We start from the raw sequence: 24,315 nt of genomic DNA on the forward strand, positions 1-24,315 counted from the left end.
GTCATGCACAAGTTAGCTAGCTAGTAGCAAATGTTATAAAGAAGAAAGGACCATAACACACTGAAACGAAAGAGTTCTTATAACCCTCCGTTTAAAGTGTGCCTCTAAAGAAGACCTGATTGGAGGGCCTACTTCGTCCTTACTCCTCAATCCCAACAAGAATCAGGACCCCCTACCCCTAGACTTGAATACACAAAATGGAGGTGTAGGGCTCAGTGATAGGGGCGAGGGGTATATTGAGATTTGGGCCTTTCTGTTAAGTTACTCTCCTCTGTTTTTATTGTTAAACCTCTTGTCCAAAAGATAAATGCCACTAATCTAATCTTTTCTCAGGTATTCAAAAGCAGAAGATTTTCCCTCGAGTAACGTTTGATTGATCTTTGTACAGGTACAACAAACAATACACAACATATTAATTGGTGAGCTTTATAAGGTGCTGTGAGGTAAAATGTGTCACTTTTGGGTGGAGTCAGGGTTGCTGTTACTAGTCTTTTTGCTAAGATATCAAGCCATAGTTGTATATTTACTGCATAGAATAAGAGTGGTATCAATCTTCCCACCTAACTCTCAGTGAGAAAGTAAACAAGCATTTTTCCCAAAATGTCAAACCATTCCTTTAATGAGTGCACTGAAGACATCAGGTGCAATACAGACGATTAAAATGATGAGTTTTGTTCCATCTCAGCTTCCATAAGAGCACTTATGAGGTAAACAGTGATGAGACAACAGCTGTGGTAATTAGTTGGCTCACCTGTTACTGATGTAACATGGGCATATGCCAGAGTTTGACTGATATTGTTTTGTTTCAAAGGCCAAAAACTGAAGATTTTAATGCCATATTTAATATCCTTAAATTTTGGCCAGTGTCATGCCAAGACATTGCTTTTTCCCTTTGGAATTTTATTGTTGGCAGAATGTAAAAGCCTCTGAAACAGCTTCTTGTCCAGTATGGGGTACTAAAAAGGCTTCTACCCAGAGAATGAAGTCATTTGCAGCTCAAAGTACATAAATGTCTATTTATACAAAACACATCATTGGACAATTAAAACTAAAAAGGAAATAAAGTTGTTGAGGGAAATGAATCCATTCCATGCGTCAGATGGACGTCGTCAGAAAGGAATTTCCATTAAATCAGCACTGACATTATTGGCATTACAGGCTGACTGGTCCGATACTTAATAAAAGGCGAATATCGACCATCAGAGTAATCAATCGATCCAACCCTTACGCTCATCAGTACTGAAACTGAAGAACTGTGAGACACGAATGAGGTAGCAGAGGCAGAAAGATAAAGAGAGACTGCAGATTGGTATGACAGCCTGAGTGGAGTTGTCTGTTATGGTTATGATGACGGTTGAAGGGCTCGTACTGAGGAGACTGGGACAAGGTGGACTGAGAACACAACGCACTTCAACTCAGCACTTACTGGCCCATTTAGGGCCAATGATCCTGGTCGTTCAGCTCCTCTTTGAGGCTGTCTCTCTCAGGACTTAATTGGACTTGACAGCCGAAGGATGGGACTAAAACAAAGAAACACTCTCCTGCTCCCTGCTTCTCAACTTCCCACACATCTCTGTCATTCCCCATTCGCAGCACACAATCAGCCATCGCTGCTCTACTCCTCTCTAAACCTGAAACACCCACAACACGAAACACAAAAGTGATTTTCCTCCAGTAGCTTTCAATTGGTTTTTATTCTATGCTTGTCACGTCCTCCCAAGTCAACAAAGTTTTGTCCCTTTATATTTACAAGATGTGGAATTGTTATGACTCTCTATTGTCTGCCTTTGTCAGGGATAGAAGGATAAGCCTCTAGATGTATTTCTATTGTTGTCTCTTTATACAGATGCATAAAACTCTGAGTAGCTTCACCTTTTAAACTGAGTGCAAACACAAACTAAGATATATTCATACCCATTCTGTTTGTTAAATTTAGAAAACCATATGTACGCCTGATCCTGTTTGATAAATGCCAATTAATGCGGGGCCAGGCACATGTACAAGAGCTTATTTTTGACTCCAACAATTACCCCAAAATGATGTAGAAACGCTGTTAAACATCTGTCTCCATATCCATAGTTTTGCTCTCTGCCACTACTCATTAGACAAATGAGAAAAATGGCAAAAAACAACAGCACAATTTAAAGTAAAAAAAAAAAAATCTGTTGCAGACAAACATTTAATTTCTCAAAGTTTCCAAAAATAACATCAGGATTTGGGGGAATTTTGCATAAAAACATGTAGAAGACATACAGATTTTTTCATTTTGATGTGATGCCATGGAATTCATGAGCATCCTTGGTTTTAGTACATCTATTAATAAAGGCATCTTATAGCTCAAAGGATGTTCTTGAGGAAGCAGATACACAAAGACAAAGGTCAACACGGCGAGGTTAATCAACAGCATCAGAACAGCCGTCAGTATGTGCGACCATAAGACACGACCATCTATTCTTAGCTTAACACTAATTTGTTACGTTGACTTGTGAACCATCTCAGTCCTTACTGTTAAACATCAGAGGATGATCAATGATTCATCTGTAGAGCTCATAAATAGACTTCACAATGTGCTGTTAAAAAGGCAAAGCAGAACGTAAAAAATTACAATCATGATTCTTTTCTTTTTAAAGCAGAAAAAGGTAACTAATGTAATCACAAATCCAATATGATAATCAATTAGAAATAATGTCCTTCAAATTAAAACACAAGTCATTAAAGTGAATATTACCGAGTGAAGCAATTTTTTTTTTAAATCAAACGACCTTCAAAACTGATTCATTTTCATATTTTGCGAGGTGAGGCTTCACAGATTACAGAAACCTTTGCCAATGTCCCTCTTTTTGTTACAATGGTAATACTACTCCTCTGCAACAATTCAATTCAACAAGAAAACAAAGTCAGGGGAAACAAAAAGAGGCAATTTTACACTAAAAGACTGAATTATGCTTCAGATAAGCTTTTGGAAACATTTTACGGAGAAAAAAGACCATCAGTTCCATTAAAAGCACATTAGGAAATTCATTGGCCAGTATGATTAGGAGAATGTGTCTCATGTTCCTTAGAAACTTTTCCTTTAACAGCAGACGATAAATGAAAAAATATGCACTATTGCTACATGTCAAACTGTTGAGATAGCAATACCTAAAAGTCAGCGCTGAACCGCAGACTACAGTACAAAGACAGGCAGGATGAGGAGCTGTTTAGTTGGTAATGAGGATCAAGACACCAAGCACGAAGACACGAAAATACTTTTCTTTGTCATTGTCTTTATGCTGCCTGCTGACCTACTTTAACACCAACAGGATTGTAAACGGTTTGTATTTCTTTCATTCCATCTTCATCACACAAATACCACTTTTGCATTTTGAATTTTACAAGTGTATCAGACTTGAGAGGCATTCAGAAAGACGTGCAGTTCAAAAGGAACCCAAACTTGCACATATTCTACAATAGATTCAGTAGAGCAAACTTTTATGACCTACAGGCAGAAGGCCATGAAAAACACTCGGTCAAGTAAATGAAAGAATAATAACAGTGGGGGAAAAAAATGACATTGTGAAATATGGTTTTGTAATAATACTAATAAAAATTGTGGGATATAATGATCCGGAGGCTTTGGGCACGTTGAAAAAGGCTAGAAAAACAGACTTGTGTCTGACAGTCTACGAGGTCTGCCTCTGGCTGTGGAAATATCCCTGACTGCTTGGCAGGGCCTCTGACTGCTGTTTCAGCCACTATCTTAATTCTCTCCTCTAACATGTGTAGGAAATTTACTGCTTCATTTCATCTTGTCACAAAGGAGCACTCTGCACCTGGCTTTCCCCCTTCCTCCGTCCACCGCTTGCTCCCTCGTCTCTCCTCCCTCTTCAGGAGAGTCTTGAAACTAATGAGTTATGTTGAGTGAGACAGAAGCTCTTATCAAGCCTGTCACTGGCCCAGGGGCTTTTTTTCGTTCAGTGAGATAAGACAAATCAACATGAGAAATTTGGCTGTTACTTCAATGTACTGTAAAAATCTTCCTCGAGGGGAGCGGATTGTGCCTCAATCCACAGCCGAAAAAGAGCTGTTAATCCAGTCAGACTTTTACCTTCACAATGTTTGCCGTCCCCTTTATAGCCCGACTTGCAGATACATTTGTATGACTTTAGGGTGTTCTGGCAGATGGCATCGATGCTACAGTTGTCAAGCGCCTCCGCACACTCGTCCACATCTAGAAAAAGAGGAAACAGAGAGGGAATGGTTAGATAATGAAGCTGAAATGTTCCATATGATGGTGTCATTGCAAGAGCACAAAATACAGATAAGGGTAATCGATCCATCGACTTGACTGTGCTACATTTGACCACTCAGTTAATCACTAAATACCAAGACCCAGGAACAACAGTGACAATTTCAAATGTATTCCAATACCGCCTTAACTGGACATTAAAAACGGCTCGTAAAAAAAATAACGAAAACAAATAATGTGTGTTTTTCGAGGACAAATAATATCCGGGTAAAATGTGAGTACCCGTACTTGTGGTGAAGAAAAGTCCTCGTTGATTAGCCGACTGAAGTCATTATTTCAATCGAATATAATGTTCTAAAGCTTAATTCTGGTGATGTTCTGAATATAGTTTACTGATAACTAATAAATATAGCAAATTCTGATCAATTTCTGGCTTAAGTTAACAATTTCCAATTAGTGCCACCCACTTCAAGTGGGATGCAGACATACAGATAATGGCGTACTCCTTCATTGCTACTTAGGATCAAAATCATTAGGACTCATACTGTGTGGACCATGGATTTCAAATTTTCATGACAAGATATTTCAGTCTGGAAGAAAGTGTTGGACCAACAGACATGCTGACATGATGATAGCAAACAAAACAAGCAGCCCTCACCCGGCTCAACAACACATTTCAGCTTTTAAAAGGAAATGTAGCCTACAGTATGACTGAAATCTGGATTTTGAAGCCCAGACTAACCTCCAAAATTCATGCTCGACTAGTCTTCATAGCCCCGAGGAACAGATATGGGCTGAGATAAAATAGCTCAGTATTAAGATTGCTGTTGTGCAACTGCTGGATGGAGAGAATTTGAAAAGATAAGGATGGAAATGGATTTAACCAGAAGCATGATCAGGTTTGCCTTATGGAGCCCCTAATCCCACCAAATCCCAGTTAACTAGCCCAGGTGTTTAGGATTACCCTCCTGCACACTGGGGAAGGGCAGCTTAACAAGGTTTACATAGCTTCCAATATCCACTCTTATCACAAACCCTCTGCAGGAGCCGGCTGATCCCAATGGGAAATAACCTGCAACCTAAACCCCTAAGCTTAGCATATTGGCTATATCTGCCTAGTCCTGGAGGACATGAATTCTGCTGTGAAAAGGAGGACAGTGACAGTGTGGAATGCAGAAAACTCTGTGGAAAAGCAGAACCGCAAAATTGAACCTAACATACCCAACACAAGAGTTTAGAAGACCTTTAGGCAAACATCTTGGAAAGATAACAACGTAAGTTTATTAAGGCTGGTGTTAAGTCCAGTATTCATACCAACCCTTTCCCTGCTGTCAGCTGTGTGAGTTTCACAGAGTTTGCATTGAGGTTCCAGCGATACTTAATAATCATGTGAAGAGTATATCGTGTCTTAATCAAGTCAATACACATGGTATAGATATAACATATAGGTATATTTGTGCTAAATGCTAATTTCAGCATGTCATCATGCCTACAATGACAACTGATAGCAAAAATAAAACTGAACTTTTGTTCAAGAGCTAACCAATTTTTTCTAAAACCAGACAATGACATCTGAAATGAGACGGATAACTATTTAGCCCTGATGCATGATCTTTATGCCACATTATCACTTGATGGACATGCCATTATGCAGTGTCCTGATAGATGATTGGCAGGTGCATTCAAGCTACACCCTACTGCAACCACACAAACACTGGCTGCACCTGATTGGACGAACACCTTCACTTGTGGTCTGCTCCTGAATTTCAAACCAGACCAAGATTGCAACTCGTTTGGAAAATCTCTCTTATATTACAAAATAATAAACCAAAAAGCGTTTCTGAAAACACCTGAGGCAAAAATAAAAGATGTGCATTTGTGAATCAGTCTATATTTAAAATTGAATTAAAAATGTTTTTTTGACATTTTTCAGCCGTTTCCAGAGGCGGCAGCAATTGAGGGGCAGCAACAGAGAGATTACTATATTGTGCAAACACTTGAAGATTACAGCCAAAAAGCTGGAAAATGACTTTGGTGGAATAACCTAATTACGATGACCTGAGTTCCCAACGGATGCGATTTTGTCTAAGAATATGCGGAGAAGGACCAAAAAAAAATCAAGTACTTCTTCGTTGGCTGAGCCAGCTGACATGAGTAGTGAGTTTGGTTAAGAATATCAATGTAAACCAATCAGAGGCAGAGGAGGACAGGCCATGCCTCCACCATCCTGGAAAACAAATATTTTTGTGAACAAATCAGTACAGATTGGAGCTAAAAAAAAAATCTCAGCTGAATGCAAATGTGATGTAATGCAGCAGAATACAATGTGGGAGATATGCAGCAATTGAAAATTTATGAACGATGAACAATAAAAATGAACTAGAATTTTAAGTCCTATGAACTGAACTTTTCACTTCAGTAAACCTCTGTGGACTACCATTGTACAAACTTTCACTCTAAAGCCAGAGAGACCAACATTACTTTCCACGTTTCCAAGAGACATGCTAGCTTTGCGACAGAGTATTAAATGTCTGAGTCTGGTTTCTAAGCTTAAAAATAGCAAACACATAGTCATGGCAGCAACACTGGGCTGTCTAAATAAGGTGATACCAGCTAAGGTTTCTTCCAATAGTACCATCATTCCTGTAATGATTTGTCAGGTTTTCGTTTCTGTGCAACATTCGGTAATGAATATAGCACCTGGGACAGTTATGGCCCCTGTCTCGCTAAGTTTCCACAAAGCCATTTAGTGATGCAGGAGCTCCCCGAGCCCTGTATTGATTTATATTATGTGAGAACAATATGAATTCTCCTGAGGAGCAGCCAGGGCCCTTTCTCCTTACAGACAGGATAAGAGCAGGAGAGGCTGTGTGAGGAAGTGTTTTTCAATAGATGAGGCATTAATCACAACAAAATATCTATCTTACTGTCAGGTTTCCTGGTGCCAAGTCTCTGTAGCAATTAATATTCATTATGACAGAAACTCAAAGAACACCTCTTTTAATCATGTTATTAATGTTACCGTTTGGAGCATCAGTTCACTTTATCTTTCACGTCTGCAAAGTTGCCGACTCTCTCTTTCACTTGAACACACAGTCTCCGTCTCCCAAACACAATTTTGGAAAAAAAAAAAAAAAAAACACGCCTGAAGTCGGAAACTCCAATTAGGATTCAAAGATTGACAGCGTAACACACCAGCTGAGGTTATGTAAGTGTGATATTCTCCAGAGGGAAGAAATTAAAATACATATATACAAAAAGTGCAAAAGAAAACCTGCCAATTATAGATCTTTTTTTTCAGCACAACTATGTTTGATGTTGTTATTGCTCCGGGCCACTGTTGAGTAAAAATGAGCAGCACCAGATATCGCTGTAAGTATCTCTGGTATGTAACTGCCATGTTTTGATACATAATGACTTTGGTGCAATTTAATTTGATGACAGAGAGCAGCTTGCTATGCATTTAGGGTCTTGAACAAACAAAACAGCCTCTGTGCTTGGTGAAAACCACGTAAAGCGGTGAAATGATGTAACAGACTGCACAGAAGCTGCTCCCTCGTCGCCCTCACATCTTTTAAGCTTGGCAAGTCTGCATTACAACTACATCCTTCATCAAAAAAATTACTCATAACAAGTACAGTTAGAGCAGCAGCTAATAATAAAAAAAAATAATGTGAGAAACCTATTAACAAAGATCTATAAATGAGGGGTGGGGGATATACTGGTTTCGTCACCAGAGTCAGGCTAGGCCATGGCATGGATTTTACAAGTCGTCATTATCGTCATAAGTGTTTTAGCCCATTTAAAATAATGTCCTTCACAATGGCAGCTAGGGGGCTGAGCATGTACTCATAGAACCGGAGTTACATCCTAAAACCACAACTTTTCCTCGCTAATGGCGACTTTGTTAACGTGCTAACGGTAAAAACAAAGCACCCCAATCTCTCTGCTGCTGCAATAACCAACGCAAGCGTCTTCATCCACTCCCACCTTCTGAGGGGGTGAAGACCCTGTCGTAAATATCCCTGTAACAACTGGAAACTCAAACAGGCTAGGTGTGCACAAACTATTTTACTGCTTTCTCAGCGAGGGCCAGAAACGTATAAAGCAGGATAAGCTTCAAAATTCAAGTTACAGTTCAAGCCTCGAAGCTGTGTGTTTTAACAATGCTGTAGGTTACTATTTATTCTGAACATAGCGTTAACACGCCCCACAGCTAATGTGGATGGTGTCTGTTGTAGCATGCTGGAACAACGTTGAGGTAGAATCATGTCTGAGTGGCGTGTCGCTTTTATTTGAGTAATAACGTGATACAATACTGATAAAGTACAGTTTCACCAAAAACAAAAAAAAAAATACCATAGTAAAAATTTCAGGCCATATTGCCAAAACCCAGTGAGACAATTAAACTGTGATGATCAAACACTAATGCCAAATGACCCATCCCACATTCCCGTTGCCTTTGGTGTGAGCTTCACAAAATGAAATGCATACAAATCATGAAATCCTGGCCCACAAACTACAATAGTCCATCTTCATCAAAGCACTGTTTAGAAAACCCACCCATAAAAGTTACTGGGAGTACTCCAACAGACACATGAACAACAAGAGCCAAATGTGCTGGTCTTGTTGGAAACACAACATGTCTTTGCCATGGAAATAAACATGTCAGAGTCAATACATCCCTCCCTTCAGTCCAGAGGACGATCCTCTGAACGCTCTAGGACAAAAAAAAACAACATGTAGCGTGTTCAGAAATACTGCCCTGGTAATTGACTCATGCCCAAGATGAAAAGATTGTGTTTTTCATTGAGAGTTTCTTTCATTCTTTTGTGTTGAAGGAATCACAGTTGTTAGGAACAAGTTAAGGCAGCTGAGGATGAAGCTGGCGCTTTGAGACAAGGATGAATAAACAAAGTCAGAACAACAAAAGCAAAGAAGAAAGAGATGTTGGGCAACACTCAGATGTTTAAGCAGTTTCCTCTGGGGGAGTGTGTCATTTTGAATATCGCTGCTGTTGTAGATCTCCTCTGGTTTATGCACTTAGAGCATATTAAAGCCACAAATAGCTTGAGTCTGTGTTTGAACCCACTGACATTCTCAGAAGATTGAATTCAATGATTTCGTCGGATTAAAACTAGTCGTACCATAAGGAAGCATGTTCTGAACTTCTAAATCCCTAAATGCATTGCCTCATGCTCTTGATTCTGAAAAACAGACTTTTCATTTTGGGAGGGTGGCGGTAGGAGGGCTAGGTGGGCATATAAAAGGGATTTATTCTGATTGCATTAAGGTTTGGGGGATGAAACGTTCTTAAATCCTCAGAGGTGGTTATTAGGAAAGTTACTCTGAAAAAGCCATTAGTCCATTTATTCCAAAGTAGTCTCTATATGTAAGTCAGAGCTACCGGCTAAGGGCAGCTGGCCGTGGAGGTGAGACCTTGTCAGAGGTGCTTTTCCTCTCTGATTTATGGGACGGTTCTGGGATAAGCAGGGTATTTAGCCAGGCCGGCTGGTGGGGGTGTTAGCAGGAATAAGACTCAGAGGGGAGAGTGCGAGTGTGTGGGAGAACTGTAGAGCCGAAGGTGTGTAGTTCAAACATAGGGTAATGTTTACTTTGAGTGTTGAGACCCTCGCTGTTTGCTTTGCCCCAAACCTGCCCCCCTCCAACCCATCACCTTTCCTTCAGATACAGAAATAGACTTGAGTGGAGCTGGGACACCCATAGGTGTAGCTTTACTCACGCTGCCAGCAGTGGACTTCAAAATAAAAGTGAAAAAATACGGACCAAGAAATGCATTCAGTCAACGGGAGCAGCTCAGGTATTCAGCTGTGTTTTCCCTGACGGAATGATTTGGTACAAGGTTTCACGTTAGAGACAAAACATTCTTTGTCGACAGAAGCCTTTTCAGATGAAATCCTTCATTTTCATGAGCTCCTTGTGGCAGAAGAGGAAGGGTGCTGGGTTCAGTTCCATAAAAAGGTGTTCTTGAGATCACAGTGTTTGTTATACTGTGTGTAATTACAAAGGAACATGTATTGTAATTATCCATCCTAGAACCGCACTTACACTATACTTAGGGTTGTGGTTGAGCAGGATGGGGTTAAGGTCAGGATAATTACTGCAGAGCAGCAGAGAGTCTGAAGGGCTGTACTGTACAAAAACACACAGTTAAATGTCTTCCTTCTATTCACTGTAATCGACCCACATAATGACAACGGCTGCAACTGACGATTACCTTTAAAGTCAATTAATCCGCTGATGTTGTTTAGTCGATAAAATGTCCAACAAGTAGAGCGCATACCTCCGTTTCGTGGACATCCGTTCAGTAGATTTTGTGTAATCCTGCGGACAATCCAATCAACCAACAACTGGACAAACAATTGGAAACATAACCTCCTAAAGGCCAAAGAGGCATCTTCAAATAGCTTCTTTTGTCCAACCAACAGGACCCGGTTACTCAAGATAATCCACAGACTTCGCTGTCAACAACTACGACTGATAGATCCCTTAAACTCAACAAGACACAACCAACAAAATCAGCAGCATATTTATGCAAATAATGAACACACTGCCAGAATCCTCAGAGTGCGCTTGAGTTGTTCTGTTAATATGTAACGTATGCACAACCACATCAACGCAATAAAATCAACAAACAGTGCTACACATGCTACATATGAATGTAATGTGGTGTGTCTCCGAGGTTGTGGAGAGGACAGGAACTATGGCTGCTCGCTGCAACAATATCACAGCACACTGTGAAAATGTCACGGGTTTTCGAGTTGTGCAGGGCAGCAGACGGACCAACCTCCCACCAAAAAAAATAAAAAAAATGGTTTTGATGAAATGCAGACGTCAACAGTAACACAAAATTTAGCATCCCCCCCCCCCCCCCAACTCGCCTAGATCCCCTTCAGCTAATGAAGGGACACTCTGTTGGCTGTCCAGCAAGCCTCTAAAAAGTTGTGAATAAAAATATCAACTGCTTCCATTCGGGATATTTACACTCATCCTTCACACACTCTAAATGTTTAGGAATCATGACCACTGACTGATCCTGTGCTTTCAGAGACTGTGATCACAGCTTCAAAAAACCCCGGTCCCTCCCTGCTTATGTCCACCAACCGTGAAGCCTCAGAGTAACCTGGAGCGAAGGGAAAATGAAGAGGAACATGCAAGCTGATTTTAAGGAGGGCGACATCATGTTAGCAAGCCTAAAAAGAAACAGGGGTTTTTTTTACTGTCGAGTTTCAGTTAACTACTTATAATGTCCCATAGTGAGTTTCCAAAAGTGTGATGATGTAATCAAATGGAAGATGCTTTTTGAGTTATGTTATGGGAAAAGTTGGATTTTGTGGTTTAAAGTGTGACCCATACTATCGGCTAAAAATCAGAATATCTTCTGCTGCAAATGCTGTTTTTTGATCATTGATCATGAATGTTTATTGTGGGCAGACCTACAGTAATGTCTGGCCTTTCTGATATATTCATTATGCATCCATTTAATTTTCAGTAGAACAAACATTACAGGAGCAAACTGTGGAAATAGTGATGCCTTATCTTCTACATTGTTGTGTAAACACATTTTCGCTCAGCTTCTTCAGTCCTGAATAAAAATGTGCTGCATTAAAGTTTTACTCTACAAATGTCTGCCTCTGTATTTTGCAAACACTGATAAATAATGGACGTGTATTTTGGGTTGCGTCATTACAACAGTTCGACTAACTCAAACCAACACATACACAATCTTTGTACCTTCCCTTTTCAATCTGTTGACGCCTTCGTGAGCATCTTACAGCGTGTGCTTTCCGACGAAACTGACAGTGACAATGATGAGCCTTGAGACTGCGGAGTAAAGAGCAACTCAACTCACCTGGCGTCATTCATAAAACATTTCTCAGCCTCAAACTCCGTGAATAAATAATGGACATTCTCTGTGATTTTGATCAGAGGCCGAGCATCTGGTGCTGTGCCTTCTCGCTTAGCATGTGTGGCCTTAATAGACTATGACTCACAGACCTCCGGACCACCTCCAGAAGAAAAACACTTATTACAGTAATTAAGTGAATCATGGAGTAATACTACCAGCGTGCAGACAGAGGGGCTGACATGACACACTCTTAGTGCTGTGGGTCTAATACATACCGTGCTCAATAATTGAGCATAACTTGTGACCACTTCCCATTAGGAGCTGAAGTGACCTGAAGTTCATTTGTACCTTTCAAGGGGTTCATTTCACCCTTCTTGGCATGTGTCCTCCACTGTTAATGACTTCTTGGCCTCATGCAGCATATTTTATATACGGGAAGGGTGGCACTTAGTCCAGCTGTATACCTTATATTTATACAACCAGAGCTAACTGACATGACACTCTCCCCTATGAGCACAGCAATTACATTCATTGGTGGTTACTTTAAGCAGATACAGTACCGACTATAAAGATGGCAACATAGCAATTACAGCACAAGTGTGATATTTTTAGTTGTTTCCTGTCAAACTGAGGTATAAAGTGAATGGTTCTCTGTGTAAGCTGTGAAGCAGGCATTAACTACTGAAGGCTCAGAAATGTGAAGTTCAGCCAGCTGGAACTGACTGGATGTGGGCTTCATTTAAATTGCTGTGAGACAGCACAATCACTTAATGTAAACATTTCACTCATGCAGGCGTATCAAGTGTTTAATGGCCCCCCTCATTACTGCTACTACTGTACTTCAATCGGACTGCATCAGGGGACTCCGGGGGAGAAAAAATAAGGTTCTGAAGAAGAACAAACGTAAAAGGAAAATTTGGGCAACACTTTCTGGACTTCTGAAATATTTGCCACTGAAACCACATTCAATTTATCCAATCAGACATTAAGAATAATTAAATATTAGCAGCTTTACTTCGTCACAACAAATGAAGAGCCTTTGGGTTTTTGACTGTTTGATGAACAAAGGAAGAAATTTTAAGACTTTAATTTGGACTCTGGGAATCTCTGTTGAGAACTTTTCACACTTTTCGTTTTGACAATTTATAGAAAAATATATAGACTAAAACACAGATCAGTCAATAAGAAAAAGTAATTGTTAGTTGCAGCCCAAACAATGCAAGTTGTAAGGACAACACTGAATGCGTAATAATCTAGGCAGCTGACAGAAAAGACTGTCCATATTTTGGCAGAGCCCAAGCTGACGACTTTAATGTCTTTAAAGGGGCATTGGAATTTCTGTGTTGTGTTGGTTTATGTTTGGACTCATTTCCAAACTAACGTTAGCTACTGTTGCTCTCTGTTAGCAGGGCAGAGAGAGGCAATGAGGCGAGGCACTTGGGAACGTGCATGAAGTCACATCCCTTGGACTGTCGCATGAAATCCAAAGTGCTGCATCGTTAAACAACCTAAACACATCGTCCACAGGCTCATACAGGCAACCAAGAAAGACAGAGAATGTCTCATTTTCTAAAATGTAAACGTAAAGTAAATAATATGTAAATTACTACAAATCGTCACATTGTCCCTGTTTAATGTTAACAAGCCAAAACCCAGATATATTTAGCTCACGTACGACCAAAAAAACCCATCAGTTCCCCACATTTAAAAAAGCATGTGTTTGTCATTTTTGTTTGAAAAGCTACAATAGTTGTGACTTTTTGTTTTCATTTCAGTTTCTAATTTGATGCCCCAATGATTATGATTATGATGATGATTATTATTATAATAGTTGAAAACTACTATTGTGCTGTCATTACAACCTGGCAAATGACAGGGATCGCAGCACTACCAGTCATTTCTAACCTATCAATGCCTCAGTTTGTCGGTCATTCTGCTGCATACTTTCCTGAAAAACCTTGTTGAAAATCATCTCCTGAATTATAGAATATATTCAAAGTGTATCCTGTAATTAAACCCTGCAGCACCACGTCATGTCTGGCACCTCTAAATAGTTTTTCATAATTATAAAACTGTAATCGTGTGGACGTTTTGTAATATTCAAACCAGGTTTAAAGGCTCATGCAAATGTTTCTTACTCCCAATTATCCACCAACAGACACCCACTCACCTGAACTGCTAGTTGATGCACAGCATGTCACTGTCGGTTCAACGCAAGGAAGCGCTTGTAATTATGTGGTTTCCATAAAATTTGAAATTACATTTTCACACTGAAGAAACAACTTTATAAATAGCTTTTCTGTTCATTTGGCCATAAAATGTGGTTTTCCTGAAATATTTTTAAGACAACTGGCCAATGGAATAATCAATTTAAACCTGCGTATAACACACATGTCAACTATAGTAATGCTTCAGTATCACTGCTGTGATTGTCGCAGAAAATTATGATAAAAAGGACAGAATGTCTGTAGAGCTGAAATGATTAGTTGATTAATCGAGTGGTTGATCAACAGGAAATGAGCTGCAACTATTATGATGGTAAGGTAAAAAAAAATTCCCCATCTCTAGCTAATCAAATTTAAATATTTTCTGTCTGTATTAGTCTTGTATGATTATAAACTAAATATATTTGTGTTTTGGACTGTTGGCCAGATAAAACAAGATGTTTCAAAGGCCTCTGGGAACTTGTGATTGGCATTTGTTGCTATTTGCTGATTTATAGTCAGTTAATAGAGAAAATAATCATTAGATTCATGTTTATTGAAAATAATCCTTAGCTGTGGCCCTGAATGCCTGCATGGTGGATGGTGTAATGATTTAGAACAAAAGAGCACAACCACTTCTTGATGTATAAGCTATTACAGTCTGCAGTAAATATATATATGGAGTTCACCGCGGGTGATTAACCTCTCCGCACCCACCCGCCCGCCGACGGGCGATTTCAGATAAATGACTGTATGTCTACACTGCGCAGTGACGTATCCCGCTTCAACTTTCATCAATATGGACATACTATACGTCGTTAGAAAGGGGAGAATCTCCGCAATTCATTCATCCAGTTGATTTTGCAGAAATCATGAGCACCAAACCATAAATCATTGATATTCACCAGCATGGTAAACGTGAGACACAAGAAACACACGGCGACTCCCTACCTTTGAAGCGGCCGTAAAGCCATAATATGTGTCCATTCCTCAATTATCTATATTCCAGTTGTCCGTAAGAATCCACTGATCAAAAGCATAAAAATGGTTTTTCATAAAATTATTCCAGCTTGTGAATATCGTCCTGTAAAGTCCATTTGTTTACCGTCTGCCAACTATGTCCGGCAAATAAAGTTCATACCTTACCGGCCGCACCGAAATGTTTTCTAGTTCCTGTATGGTGATGTTGGGTATGCTTGTTTTCATCACTTTGCTGGCTACAAAATAAAAGTATCCCCATCTTTTTCTGTTCAGTTTTCACCCCAGCAGAGCCCCTGAAGTAGATTGAGCGCTGCCTGTTTGAAGGACCAATAGACTTTGTTTACTGTTTTTCGCTGCCTTAGTATAGGAATAGCGTATTGGCTATCGACATGTCAATCACTCAGGCTTCTAGCCAATTATTTTACCTTTCTAATGAGGGCAGGCGTGCCCAGGTCAGGTATTTATGAGCCGAGGGGTTTCCGTGCGTCTGGCGACTTGTGGGCGGATTTTACGCAGCAGACGCATGGTGAAGAGACGCAGCAGACGCATGGTGAAGAGACGCAGCAAACATTTACATTTCTTCGTCGGCATTTTCATAGTTTACAATGGCGAAAGCCAGGAAGAAATCCAAATATATCCGAGAAGATGACCAGGAATGGACTATAGCATCATCTGATGAGAGTCAAGACAGTGAGTATGACTCTGAGAGAGAGGAGATGTTCGCTCAGGGACTTGACGACATCTTAGATCGGTGAGTAACGTTATCTTTGATCATGTTTTATTTATGTATTTAGCCATGAGTGAAATTTGAATGAAAGTTAGTGGGTGGGTTTTTTTTTATGATTACAGTGAACAGTACAGTATACATTAGCATGTCACAAATGATGCTAAATGGTTAGCGCCCCAGGGCCTAATTAGCCTTGCTAAGCCTAGCAAACTAGCTAGCTACTCAACTACTCAACTAAAGTTATGTAATCCTTGTAATCCTATTCTATAATGTCAGGGTTTTCCCTGCCATTATACGGCTTAGGCACCGTCCCCAGACGGTGGAACAGCGGCGCTATACCGCTAGGTCAGCGGCGCTATACTCCGCGCGTGACGGTGACGAGCATCCGTCCGTCCCCCGGCTGACGGTGACGAGCGTCCGTCCGTCCCCCGGCTGACGGTGACGAGCATCCGTCCGTCCCCCGGCTGACGGTGACGAGCGTCCGTCCGTCCCCCGGCTGACGGTGACGAGCGTCCGTCCGTCTGTCCCCCGGTTGACGGCTAGGAGCTCCCGGCTGACGGCGATGAGCGTCCATCCGTCCCCCAGCTGACGAAGTTGATGACCGTCTGTCCGTCCGTCCGTGTCTTCCCCCCGGGACTGACGTTGACGAGCGTTCGTTATACATACAGTAATAGTGTATTGATGGATAATAAAATCCTTGTTTGAAATTCAGTTCAGTATAGTCTGTCATTTTTGTATAATGGTAACTATTCTGTAGTGTCTTGTCACATGACAATATCTCAATATGGCCACCTAGAAGTGTGTGGAAACCCCTCCAACCACCCATCAAATGAATGTGTGAATAAATTATGTTTTGAATCATGGAGAAAGGTTTTATAGTCACCAAAATGCTTCAGTAATGTTTCCAGTGTCACAGAAGTGAGTAAAAGCATTTGGCACAATTTGGCCATTTGGAGACGTTTTGGAGAGGTTCGTGGACGCCAGTGACACCACAAACTAAAACCTCCATAACTCCCATAAGGGTAGGTCTAGAAGTCTAAAATTTCACCCAGGTGTAGTTGACAAGATGAGGAAGGTATGTGCTATATTGCCATATGCCTTACATAAAGCACATCCTAGTTATTGTTATTCAAATATGACCTATTATTTTCGAAGACAAAAAAAATGTTTTAGAGCCATGTTTGAACTGATGTCATTTTGGTTGTGTGTATGGTACATGCTAAATAAACACATTCACAGAAACTAGAGGTTGTCAGCTTTCAAATGGCGTATCATACATCCATCTCGGACTTGTAGTTCTTGTGTTATCAGCTTTTCCATTTGGGTATGCTAAATAGGTGAAGTTACTGAAAATAGGTGGGTGTGAACAGGTTAAATACTGCAGAGGGTCATATGGTTTTTCCCATGCCTCTGTCCATTGAGGAAGTCTCAAATTCATCAGTGAAGTCATCCCTCTTTCTACCCAGAATGCATTGGCCATAACCCACCAAATAAATAACTTGGCTTTTTTCATCTGGATTCCTTGATGTATTGGGTTGGATTTTTCCATTACTAAGCAGAATAAGAGCATTTCCTTTCACTTCCAGCAGTCTCTAAAGCTGGCGCTCACCATCAGGAATGTAAACACACACAGTCTGTAAACAAGGCTCTCTCTGACCCCCAACCCCCTTCTGACAACGCTGACCACCGCAGACCAGCCTAATGACGTCCCTCGCTGACCCCCCTCCCAAAACTCTCAAAGAGAGACGCAGCCCCATTATTCAGCCGAGAGGTCACAGGAGGGAGCGAGGAAGAGGGTAAAGAGGAGGAAGGACGGTGTAGAGTCAGCCATGGAGGAAGAAAATACAGAGGGGAGAGATGACAGTCCCACTGATATCTTCTTCTGAGTCACTGTATCCCCAATCAGTGAGCAATGGAACAGAAAAACAAATGTGGGCTCTGTGGTGGGGGGTTAGAGGATTAATGATCTAAGAGCCGCTGCAGCTGGCTGAGGGACGGCACTGAGGTTCCTCGGCGAGCCATCAGCACTTGTGAAAGGGGGCTCTAGAGGTGAGTTTAAGACTGGGGGGTCAGAGTGCCGTCAACACTGACTCCATCCTCCCCCGAAACCAACAGGGATGTTGTCAGCACAGTGCTGCATCTGCACAGAGAACAAAGGCCACTGACAGGGTGAGAGGGAAAGAGAGATGGGAGCAGGAGAGAGTTTTCTAATTTTAACCACAATGCCACAGTTGAGAGAAGCATCACGGGCCTCATTTGGAACATATTGTTCAGATTAAAGCCTCGATAAATAAACAAGCTCCAAACGAGCCCTGCGCTCCTTTCTCCTGAATGTGAGGGGTTTGACACTGATGTTGCATACAGAGCAGTTGCCCTTATGTTCTCAGGAAAAAGTTTAGAGTGATTTAAACAACACTTTTTTTTTTTCACTTCCTCTGTCGCACATGAAATCTACAGCTTTGTCAGCCCTGCAACCATTCTAAATGAGGTGACAAATTGTGGTCACAAGGGCCTCGCTAGCTGCTGATAAAGTGATTTTCTGCTTGAGGAAGGCAGAATAGGTACCGTGGCAGAGGGATCTCAACAGCTGATGGGTCCCTCTGGGGAGTGACAGGGAATCTGCAGAGTGCACAGGTCCGTCTTGTTTGGCTGTGACCTAACATTTGTATCGCATACAAAATGTGTAAAACAGAGCAATGGTTCAAATTCGGTATAAACTTGCAGATGATGAAGCAGCTGTTCAACGAATATAATTGGGTGTTAAATGAAAGAGAAACAGAAATGATGATCGTACTCTGCACTCACTGAGACATCGCATTTATAAGTCTTTACAAGAATTTGGAAAATGTGGGCAATACACACATAGCTTTTTTGAGAATTAGATGCGAAGATTAATACCACTCTCATATCTGCCAGTTAAATATGACACCACAGCCAGCAACCGGTTAGCTTAGATTTAGCATAGCATCAAGACTGGAAATAGGTAAACAGTTGTGTTGAAATGTTACAAAATTTACCTACCAGCATCAACTCACTACATCATTACATGTTTATGATGTTATTTGTTGGACTCATTAATGGGGCAAATGGATAACGGGGAGATTTAACAAATGACGGCCCATTCTCACCTCCAATTCGTCAAATACAGAAGCCTGTACAAAAGTCTGAGCCAGGGGATGGATGGGTTGTACACAGGACATACCTCCCTGGAGACTGCAAGTTAACATATTTAAACTACAAAAAGCAAGTCATGTAAGTGACAAGAATAAAGGTACTAATACCAACCCAAAAAATAATAATTTCCTAAAACTAACCAAGTAGTTTTTTCTGCCTAAACCTAACAAACTATTCATTTTTGCCTAAACCTAACCAAGTAGTTTTAGTGCCTAAACCTAACCAAGTAGTTTCAGTGCCTAAACCTAACCAAGTAGTTTTAGTGCCTGAACCTAAGCAAGTAGTTTTAGTGCCTAAACCTAAGCAAGTAGTTTTAGTGCCTAAACCTAAGCAAGTAGTTGTTGTGTATAAACATGACCAAGTACATACATACCAAAGTTATTGCTAACTTGGGCATGGAGCCCTTTCTGTGCAAAACTGATGCTTGAGGGGGGGAGTAAAGAGTCATAGTTTGGAACTTAAGGCCACGCCCAGCTACCGATTTGACAAGTTTGGAGTAAAACATGTTGAGATCGGCACTGATCTTCTTATCTGCCTCCCCACCTGAAAGTGAATCAGCGTATTTCCCACACTATTCCTTTAAACGAATGCAGGTAACCCCTTTAGGTGACGCTGATGAATTATTCTATCCTGAATAGGAAAGCAGCACTAAAACTTTATCCTGCACCTTGCAATGATAACCTATTTCTCAGACACTCTAGCAAATATGAAGCTCATTACAGAAAAGGGAAATTACCAGGGGAAATAGATTGATAAAATGATAATCACTTGGAAAGGGCACTTGCGAGCGAGGAAGTGAGATTTCTTCGGGCCAGAATCTTTGACACTCTGTTGCAGAGAGGAAAATGTCTTGGTTTTACATTCCAGCGGTCAGGATGAAAGTGAGCAACTGTCCAGAACGAAGGCCCACTGAATCGCCTTGGGTCACTGCTTGTGCCAGACAGCTTTGACTTAACATGTGCCTGTAAACAGGGTACTCAGTCTGTATGAGGCTGCTGCCCTGAAACTAAACTAAAAATGTTTGTATCAAGCTGCAGCTTGGACTCACTAGGGGCCACAGAGGTAGGATAAAATAGGCACAATATACCTGAACTGTTTCTGTTTTTTAAGGGATTCACCATCTACAGTTTAATGGAGCCTCATTTTGGGAAGTGAAAGCACTTCTGCCTGCTAAGTGCAATCATTAATATCCCGTCTCAAATCACTCATCGCAGCCATACACGTTCAGTCGTCCTCACAACACACCCACAGATCAAAGTCGTTTTCGTGATTCATACCGCTTTGCTCTTGGACAGTATTGTTATCAAGCATTTTCACCACTCAAGTAATGCCAAGATAATAATCTCTCTAGTCTCTCGGCTGCTCTGTAACAACATGTACAGTGGTATTGGAGCACCACTTGTCAGGCACATGCTTTCTTGAGAGTGTCTGCTGAGTGGTAAAGTGAAGCTGGATTGATCCCCTCCACCCACTCATCAACGGGTGACTGAGGGCTACCCCGAGGCCCAACCTGCCTCAGAGACTCTGATCATAACGAGAACACAACTTATCTGACACTGTAACCGTGCTGCAGAGAGAGAAAACGACAGAGTGAGACAAACTCAGCTCTTATCGTCACCACAGAGTACTTTTTGTTTGGAGCAAAAAGGCATTTACAGGTTAGCAGCTCAGCTGCTTTAATTGGGTTTTGGGTAAACCCTCCACTGTCTGTCACATTGGATGCCATGAAAGCGCCAAAAAACCAGGGAACAGTAGAAAGCAGTGTGGCAGATAGTGACATTGTTACTGGTAACTTTTTTGTATGTCTTCAGTCTCACTTTTAAACGGCAACTGGATGATGATCAAGCGCTTTTTCAAAAATTGTCAAGAACCCATGTCTGGAACTTCAATGCGCAAACATTAAATCGTTCATCTGAGTGTCTGTGTCTGTGTCATGTTTCCATCACTGCTGATCAGAGCTGGAGCCGATAAACACCCGTGAGTGCGGCAGAGACATTTGATCTTGGAATGGATGCTGACTGAGCCCTTTACCACCAAAGACAAAAGCCAGATGTTAGCGGGTGTTAGTGGGTTTTATGTCCAGTTTGAAGGGAGAACTAGTGAGATGTAATGCAGAAATCAAAGGGGTGACATGTCTCTAGTGCTGGGCATGTATGGATACTATATTGTCATTGTGATATAAGACTATAGATCATCTTAGAATTTGGATTGGTAATTCACCAATAGTCATCAGTACAATATTGTTGCAATTTCCATATGAAGGTATGTGGTCAAAAAATTTTAGATACTCCTTGTCTAGCATTTATGAAGTGCTTTTGGACGGATTTTAAGATATCGAGACACATATCATGTACACCTTCTCAGCCCCAACTTATCAAATACAACAGCTTGGTCAGTGCCCTTCAGGTTCAAAATTAGACACTCTACCTCCGCCTCTAGCGCAGTTCTGCACGTGAAGGCCTCCTTGGTCAAGTTAGCAATAATACGTGACATGCAACTTTTCATTAGTTTCATTACTTTTAAAATAGAGCTTGCTGCCAAACATACAGTTTACATATTATGATATATTACTTTTGCTACTTGTGACTTTCAAGCTTTTATTAACATTGTCAAACGGTTGCCGTTTCCTTAGGCACAAATACTACTTGGTTGATTTTGGCTCCACAACTGATTGGTCAAGTTTAGGAGAGCAATACTTTGGGTTAAAATAACTACTTTCCGTGTCGTAACTTTTGTAATGAATGTGACGTAAGAGACATAAATCAAGTCACGTAACGTTAGTAATTTTGCTTACCAAAGTTAACCTACTTATATAACATAACCAAAAAACAAATCACTTTTAATTCTTGGTCACAAACGTGATAGAACAACCGGGCATTGGAGGGAAAGTCCAGGGTTCTATCACCCATCCAACCACCCCCCAACTCAGACTACTCCGGTCTTCATCCTACTGCGCTAGAGGGGCGCTTCAAGAAGTGATACAAGAAGGTTATCTACTGCATCAAACCTAGAAGAGTAGTGTCACTGACCAGGCTGTCATATTTGACCTGTTGGGAACGAAAATGGGCAGATCAAGTATTGTGTTACAGCCCATATCGCCCAGTTCTACCTGTCACTTTGGTCAATAAGTGATCAAAACGTCAATGTCCTGCTTTGTAACGTCCTTAACTTCTCAAAGTCACATGGGTAGAAGAATTATCATTTTCCCAGCTGACCTGAATATATCTTGCATACGCCAGCTGTTAAATATGACTTTGCCAAAAAATTGTGCTCCAGTACCTTGGCAGACAAATGGGGACTTTTGCATCTACTTGTTTTAAGGTGCATCAAGTCTCCTAGGGGACAAATATACCAGACCAACATCACTGCAGGAGCACCTCAGGACTCATAAGCGACGCACTGAGAAACGAGAATGAAGGTGATGAAAGAGGAGCGTCAAAGTGGTGTCAAAATGAGAGTACTGGCCATGGTCATTCACAGAAATAGTGCCACAATTTCTGTCCGTCCGTCTGTCTGCCTGTCCTTTTGTTCCCTCACTACTTCTTCGTGCTAAACAGAAAACATTCAGAGAAGTTCAAGGCCAAAGGGATCGGCAGAAATAAAAGCCCCATTTAAATGGTTCTTTTATGTGCCTTCACAAACAGTTTCAAAGAACCGTCTGAATTACCACAGACACAGCCCATGCACTCTCTCACTGTCCCAATTACACAAGAGCATACGCTGACACTTCCGTGCTTACACAGACCTGCAACATATCCAGCCGTCTATCAAGTAACAAAAGTGGGCTGTACAGGACTGGAGAAAGTGGCGAAGGGGACAGAGGATAGCTGTGCACAACTTAGTTGTTTGCGACAAATATAAATAGCACAGGGGCTGACAGCGAGCTTTTCTGACACTGTGGGTGTAATGCAGTCGTTGCTGGTGGCTGACAGAGAAAAAGCACGGCTACTTCATTAAGTGCAAAGGAAAGGAAGCGAGGACAAAGCAAACAAAGCAAGAGTTGGGTGAAAAAAAGAAAAAAAGGAAAGGGGTGAGTGAGTGTTGGGGGTGGGTGGTGGTGTTGGGGGTGGTGGTGGAGGGTGATTTCTTCTTCCTTTCCATCTCGCTCATAGCGGAGACTTGGGCAGCATCTCTAGGTAAGCCTCCCTGTCACTTGGGCCTCATATTGCCAAGGCTGCTCGGTTCCCACAGTGTGTCCGGGCCTGGATCTGGCCTTCCTCCCCGCAAAGGCAGCCCTGCGTCTTTAGACCCCCAGGCCCCGGAGCAGAGGTTACACCAACATAGCCAGCCACAGCAGCATGTCAGCCCCACACCAACCGTTGCCTTGGTGCTGCCGCATTAACGAAGAGCTCCTGACTCTGTTCGAGGGAAAAGTGATTTGCCATGACGTCTGTGTCTCTCCTCTTTCCTTTTCCTCCTTGCTGCTCGCTCACTGAGGAACCTCCTGTCTCGCTGTCCGTCTGTCTCAGCACCCTTAATCTCTCCTGTCTCATTTTTCCCTTCTTTGTCATTCTCTCCACCACATCCTCAACTCTTCCCTCCCTCATTCCTCGGCTCCTTCGCTCTTTTTATTTCTTCCCGGAGTAACGGCCGATGCCTGAAACACAGTCCCATGATTAGCCTGACTCTGATGAAAGACAAAGACTTGTCTGCAACATCTGCGTTGAATAAATATTGAGCTGACAAATTGTGCATTTTTTGGAGCCATTGTTCATCTCTCAGTTTCTCCGGCTTTCGAAATTGTTCCCAGCGCGCATTACTTGCCAGCGTCACAGAGTTGCCACCGACATCAAACACAATATTTATTTTCAGTTAGGCACAAAATATGCTCACAAATAGCTTCAGAGCCAAACATGGATAATGTGTCACTGCAGAGCTGCTCGCCTCCCACTGACAAACACGAACCAGAGCGAGAAAAGCCGATCAGGTGGTCGTCCACGGCATTCCACTTGGTGACCAACAAACAGGTGCATGCCATTACAGACCGACACTCATGCAGCAGCATTCCACGCTACAAGGAAGTGTGTAATCGATGTTGTGGAAAATAAAGTGAGAAAAAAGTAGTTCTAATTGCAAAATGTAAATATTGAGTTTTCCCACAAGTGGGGGCAGACCACCCAGGATGCAAAAT

The 24,315-nt window shown here is 41.5% G+C and overlaps 1 protein-coding gene across 3 annotated transcripts in view; it reads right to left on the reverse strand.

Moving 5' to 3' along the window:
- The window catches only part of scube3 (signal peptide, CUB domain, EGF-like 3), an 88,839-nt gene that overhangs the window by 63,072 nt on the left and 1,452 nt on the right, over nucleotides 1-24,315 (reverse strand). For all 3 annotated transcript variants that reach the window (XM_030422266.1, XM_030422264.1, XM_030422263.1), the window contains exon 2: nucleotides 4,088-4,210. In XM_030422266.1, coding sequence (XP_030278126.1) covers nucleotides 4,088-4,210 — 123 coding nt within the window. The remainder of the gene's footprint in view (nucleotides 1-4,087; nucleotides 4,211-24,315) is intronic.

The sequence above is a fragment of the Sparus aurata genome, chromosome 7 (assembly GCF_900880675.1).
Source record: "Sparus aurata chromosome 7, fSpaAur1.1, whole genome shotgun sequence".
In the NCBI taxonomy this organism is placed as follows: Eukaryota; Metazoa; Chordata; class Actinopteri; order Spariformes; family Sparidae; genus Sparus; species Sparus aurata.